General features: G+C 32.6%; 1 protein-coding gene across 1 annotated transcript; it reads left to right on the top strand.

Moving 5' to 3' along the window:
- Positions 1–906: 906 nt before the first annotated feature.
- Positions 907–5,513, top strand: LOC115982608 (erlin-2-B-like). The gene is made up of 9 exons (XM_031105251.1): positions 907–1,053; positions 3,120–3,240; positions 3,328–3,395; positions 3,477–3,536; positions 3,641–3,799; positions 4,159–4,305; positions 4,696–4,910; positions 4,999–5,107; positions 5,201–5,513. Exons 1-9 carry the CDS (start codon positions 931–933, stop codon positions 5,291–5,293), a joined length of 1,095 nt encoding a protein of 364 aa, XP_030961111.1. The 5' UTR covers positions 907–930; the 3' UTR covers positions 5,294–5,513.
- Positions 5,514–5,813: the final 300 nt, after the last annotated feature.

The following is a 5,813-nucleotide window of genomic DNA, read 5'->3' as shown; positions in this document are numbered from 1 at the left end:
AATAAGGTAATTTCTTAAATTAAGGGTTAAGATTAAATAAATACGGTACATATAAAAAAAAATTAAAAATAAATTTATGTACCATATATATTTTAACAAAATATTATTACTTTTCAAATTAAATTCTCATGTGAAATTTTTCTAAAAAGATTCTCATGTAAATTAAGGTAATTAAAGGATTAAATGATAAATAAAATAAGAATTAAAAATAAAGACCAAAAAGTGTTATTTAAAAAATATTAGATAGGCGTTTCAAAAAAAAAAAAAAAAAAGGACATCAAGGGATTGACTAAGTGTGCGTTTAGTTACAAATTAAAATATCAACTTATTTTATTATCCAATTTATTTTTAATATTATTTACGGTTCATTGCATTTTTTATATTATTTATGATACTATTTTAACTAGGTTTTATTTCTATTTATAATATTTTTAACAAAAAAAATTTTCAATTTTGCTTCCTAAAACATCAATATCCATTCCTAGCAGGCTAGTATGGAACCTTTTGCCTCGCCTTGGAGCCACTCTCATAAAATTCTTTCGCCTCATCTCGGAGCCACTCTCATAAAATTCTTCCACGTAATAACCTGCTTTTTGTGTTATAAAAAAAAAGTTGGAACTCAAACATTTTCCAAGGACATTTGAGTGTTTGCGTCATTCATGGAGGAAGACTTCTTGTCATAGCATCCTTCTTTCTTTCTTGACTTTCTTCTCTCCCTCTTTCTTTTCTTCTTCTTCTTTTTTCTCTCCTTTTTTTTTTTTTTATTTTTTTTATTTTTTATTTTTTTTATTTTTTAACATTATGCTAGAATCATAGTTTGCTTCTGCGTAAATTCCTTGCTCATGTTCCACGCTTAAAAAAAAAAAACTATAAACACCCCAAATTCTAACCTGCTTGACGGACTGACACTGCAAGAACCAACAGCCATTTATGGATTCAAATCAACCGAGAGCCGAAACTCCACAGCCTCCTCAAGGCCGCCGCGGTGGTGGTGGCAGTGGTTTCTCTGCTATTCTCATAGTCTTCTTATCCTTTATCGCCATCTTCGTCATGGTATTATCAAACTATAAACATTCCACCATCACTGTTTGTTCTTTACTGCACCCTCACCACCATTACTAGTCCATCGCAATCTCTCTTTGATTTTATTTATTTCAATAGTGTTTGTTTCGCAATGGTACTATTCTTGTTGTTTAATAATTGAATAGATGTTCATCATATATTCTTCTAAGCTAAGAAACATATTTACTTCAAAATCTCTTCTTTGGATACATGTATCAGTGAGATTCTTGTATAGTTGTAGTGGGATTCACATGTTATGAGAGTGAACATACATATAGTCAGATACATGTCAAACTATGACAAGTCAGGAGGAGGAAAAAACATAATTTGGTAAAAAGAAAAATTCTTTTGATTATAGATATGTTTTTAAAGATTTTGATGGATGTTATTTAGTTGAAGGGCAGGACTTAATGGCATGATTTAGGTGCTGTTTTTTAGATTCCTCTCTTAAAATTTAATTATATGAATTTTTTCCCATTAAATGGGATTGTATTTTTTGGTTAAGTAGTCGGTTAATTTTATGAGAGGAACTTAAGGACAGTATTTAACTTAAGTTTTGTCCTATAGTCTGAAATCTAGAATTAAACATAAATATTCAAGAATTTTTGTATACCATGTTATGTCAGTGGCCATGCTTCTTAGATTAATTTCCATCTTAGTTATAATCATAGCTAAAGGGAAGCAAAATATTGTGTGATTGTAGAACATCTATTAGGTTATAAAATAGAATAGAGAAAAATGATTTAATATAGAATAGAACAGAAGAAAATAATTCATGTGGCCAAAGCTAACTAATATGTTGAGAATCCATAGCCTACCACAAAACTTGAGATTAAGATTTGTTGTTATTGTTGTTGTTAGTTTAAATCATAGTTCAATTTCTTCAATAGTATTTCAGGATTTGTACGTAATATGTGATTTAGAATGCATGCAAAAATGTGACTCAAGACTAATTCTAGTATTTGTTTCCCTTTATGGTGATGGTAGTATTTGTTCTGTGCGGACTTGCATTGTTGCAAGTCAGGTTCAAGATGTATCAATATTGTCATTACATGATTCTAATAGAGGTGCATCATAGTGAATAATAGCTTATACCTTTTAGTAGAAATGCTTCAACAGTGTTCCATTGCAAAAAGAAAAAAAAAATGCTCTATCCCTTTCTTAGTCTTCCACTTTATGCTCCACTAATTGCAGTATGTTATACATCTAATTTTTTTTTTTCTTTCCCCATTTTAAAAGTTGATTACTTTATAAGGAGAAAAAGGGACATGTAGTTGATTACGAATGGTGGGGCATAAAATAAAACATAGTAAGAGTAAGACAAAGTACTTTTACTCTGTCCATTTCACCTTGCATTGCAAGCTGTGGTTCTAAAGCTCATTGTCAGTTAATTATTAACATTTAAAAAAATAAAAAATAAAAGGAATTTAAATTGTGGCACTGAGTATGCACTTGGGGTTGTAGGGTTATCTCTAAATTACTCTATTTGTAATTGTGTTGCCTGAATGTTTTTAGGGGTGTTTGGCAAATTACAAAGCTTGTTTAGTTTGATACAAGCTGAACTGAAAATGACACTATTAATCCAGTTTGTCTAGAATCAAAACCAGTTTTAGTTAACATGCAGCTTATGAAAATGTCAAATTTGTATGCATGTGAAAACTCTAAAATTTTAAAATATAATTTGTAGGGCATGCTTTTTAAAGAACCACTTTGAAGATACGGGAATGTATTTAGTTCCCACTTTGAATAAGTTTTTTGAACAAAAGAGTAACCAAACGAAAAACTATTAAAACTAGTTATGTTGTTCTTGGCTGCCTGTCCTGTTTCTGTGATTTGCAGCATTCCTTTACTTATTGGTAATTGCTGCTGCTGGGAGGCATACCTGAAAAAAGAAAACAGTGGATTAGTGTTTCTTTTTGGAGTGACTATATAATTTGATTACTAAATGCTAGTTTGTTTAAAATTCTAGAATTGTTCTGAATCTCAGCCACTGGAATTAGTGTTATTATCATTTTATTTGATTTTGAAAATCTCTGACATGAATGTAAATTTTACAGATGATGAATCAAACACCATCAACTATTAGGAATGGTTTGTCCATTCTGCACCAAGTCCCAGAAGGCCATGTTGGGGTTTACTGGAGAGGAGGAGCCCTTCAAAAGACGATTACAGATCCAGGTTCGACTATGGTCCTTTTTTTATGATTTTCATTCAGTAGTTGCTTTCCTAGAACTTATGAAATTTCTGCTTCTACTTTATTTTCAGGTTTTCATCTGAAGCTGCCTTTTATAACCCATTATGAGCCTGTTCAAGTAACCCTTCAGACAGATCAGGTAAAATTCGATGCTATGAAAATTGAGGAATTTCATTTTGTCAGTCTGATGCTCAAATCTATCCTGTGAGTATAATTGCAGGTGAGGGATATTCCTTGTGGTACAAAAGGAGGTGTCATGATCAACTTTGAGAAGATAGAGGTACAGCTTCTAGCAGATGTTGCTCTTTATCAACATTATGGTTTACAAGTGGTCTAAAGTTTGAAATGCTCAGCTTATATGCACTGATTATAATGCCTTTTCAGGTTGTTAATCGGCTTCACAAGGACTATGTGCATGACACACTGCTGAACTATGGGGTGCAGTATGACAATACATGGATATATGACAAAATTCATCATGAGATCAATAAATTCTGCAGCTCTCACTCTCTTCAGCAAGTCTACATTGATGTTTTTGATCAAGTATGGATGCTTCCAATTTACCTTTACAGTATAGGAAGTCTTCCAAGTTCTGTTAAATGTAGTGTACTTTTCTTCTTCTGCTTTAGTTGTTTAATCTGATAGATTGTTTAGCATATTGAAATCTTTAACTTAAAGTTGAACATTCGTAACTTAGTAGTGCTGTGTTGACTTCCAAGGATTATTTCGGGAATCTATGTTGGTGTTAAGTTGCCAGCATTATTAAGTTCCTTATAATGTTACACAACTATACTTCATATTGTTGTGTAACATTATGGCGCCATGAACTAGTGTAGTGGTTATCAAATCCTTTTCTATTTATTTATTTCATGCTATATTGACAAAGCATGTAACTTTCACAGATTGACGAAAAGATGAAAGATGCTCTCCAGGGTGACTGCACACGTTATGCTCCGGGTATCGAAATCATGAGTGTTCGCATTACAAAGCCAACCATCCCGGAAAGCATAAGGCGCAATTTTGAACAGATGGAAGAGGAACGCACTAAGGTTCAGTTTCTTTTTCCTGAATATGAGAGAAGATCCTTTTACTTTCTTTTGTTTTCCTCTGTTAGTTAAGCAAAGCAAATAGACATACACCACAATATAATTCTTGATATGCAGATTCTTTACAAATTAAATGTGGTTTTAATGTATGTTTATTATTTCAAATTATGGCCACATTGAGTTTACCCTTTAAACCAGTTGGGCTTGGTCCTATGAGCATTCAAGATTACAAGCTTTTTTTTTTTTTCTTGCTTATATCCAAACTTTGTACATGCATGTGTTTGCACCCACACCCAGTCGATGAAAAACATATTGGATAATTTATTAGATAGTAAGCTTTTGAAGTTAATAAAAAGCATCATTCTATGTTTTATGTTTACGTTACTTTGTTAGGTCTTAATTGCTATTGAGAAACAGAGAGTGGTTGAGAAAGAGGCAGAGACAAGTAAGAAAATGGCTATTAGTGAAGCTGAGAAGATTGCAAATGTGAGTAAGATCCTCATGGAACAGAAGTTGATGGAAAAGGATAGTGCCAGGAAGCAGCAAGAAATTGAGAACCAGATATACATGGCTCGGGAAAAGAGTTTGGCAGATGCATATTTCTACCGGTAAAAGCTTGATTCACTTTTCAGTTTAAAAGATATGAATATGGTATTATATAAATTTCTAATGATATTGCTCTCTCTACATATCTAGTGTACTGAAGGAAGCTGAAGCAAACGAGTTGAAGCTGACACCGCAATATCTTGACCTTAAATTCGTCGAGGCCATAGCTGATAATACGAAAATTTTCTTTGGGGAAAAGGTCTCTCCCTCTCTCTTTTGTGTGTGTGTGTGTGTGTGTGTGTGGGCGTGGGTGTTGTGTGTGCAAGCTTTACTTAATAGTTCTTCCTTGCAGATACCTAGTATGTTTTTGGATCAGAGGCTGCTCGGGAACTTCCTGCAACAGCTAGCTAGGAATGTGTCAGAAGAGGAGAAATCAACAGCTTAATTTTTTTTTATATCTTTCATTTCCTTTTTTGATCTGTCGTTTCTATCAACATAATGTAATACCTAGGTGATATAGCATTATTACTAGCATGTCAAAAGGTAGGGAAAGTAAATGTTGGTCTAGGATTTCAGAAGCAGTTTCATTCAAACAAATTTTTTGGGTAGTTTCCTTAGTCCAAAAATTCTGGGGTTGGCTATGGATTCTCAATAGATTAGTTAGGGTTGGCTACTTGTATTCTTTTTCTCCATTTTATTATATATAAAGTCATACTCTTTGCTATTTTTGTAATTGACATGTTATTTTTCTAAAACTTTTACTATTGTGAATTTTGATCTTCCTCTACTTTTTTTTCATTTCCCTCAACATGGATCAACTCACTTTTTCTTACTGGAGCATTAGTAGATCTCCTCTGAACATGATCAAATCATCTTAAGCCACTCTCGTTGTAGATAAAAGCTTGAAACATTTGCAATTTGATGCAAATCTTTTTCTCCTAGATTCAATTAACAATATCTTTGGT

This window comes from Quercus lobata, chromosome 3 (genome assembly GCF_001633185.2).
Source record: "Quercus lobata isolate SW786 chromosome 3, ValleyOak3.0 Primary Assembly, whole genome shotgun sequence".
NCBI lineage: Eukaryota > Viridiplantae > Streptophyta > Magnoliopsida > Fagales > Fagaceae > Quercus > Quercus lobata.
Note: the sequence above shows the minus strand (reverse complement) of the source record. Positions and strands in the feature narration are given on the sequence as shown.

Excerpts from the sequence above, each read along its gene's own strand:
- LOC115982608 (XM_031105251.1), top strand. The coding sequence starts at position 931 with ATGGATTCAAATCAACCGAGAGCCGAAACTCCACAGCCTCCTCAAGGC. Across the intron at positions 1,054-3,119 it reads TTATCGCCATCTTCGTCATG|ATGATGAATCAAACACCATC; the intron begins GTATTATCAAAC and ends TAAATTTTACAG. Across the intron at positions 4,911-4,998 it reads GCAGATGCATATTTCTACCG|TGTACTGAAGGAAGCTGAAG; the intron begins GTAAAAGCTTGA and ends CTACATATCTAG.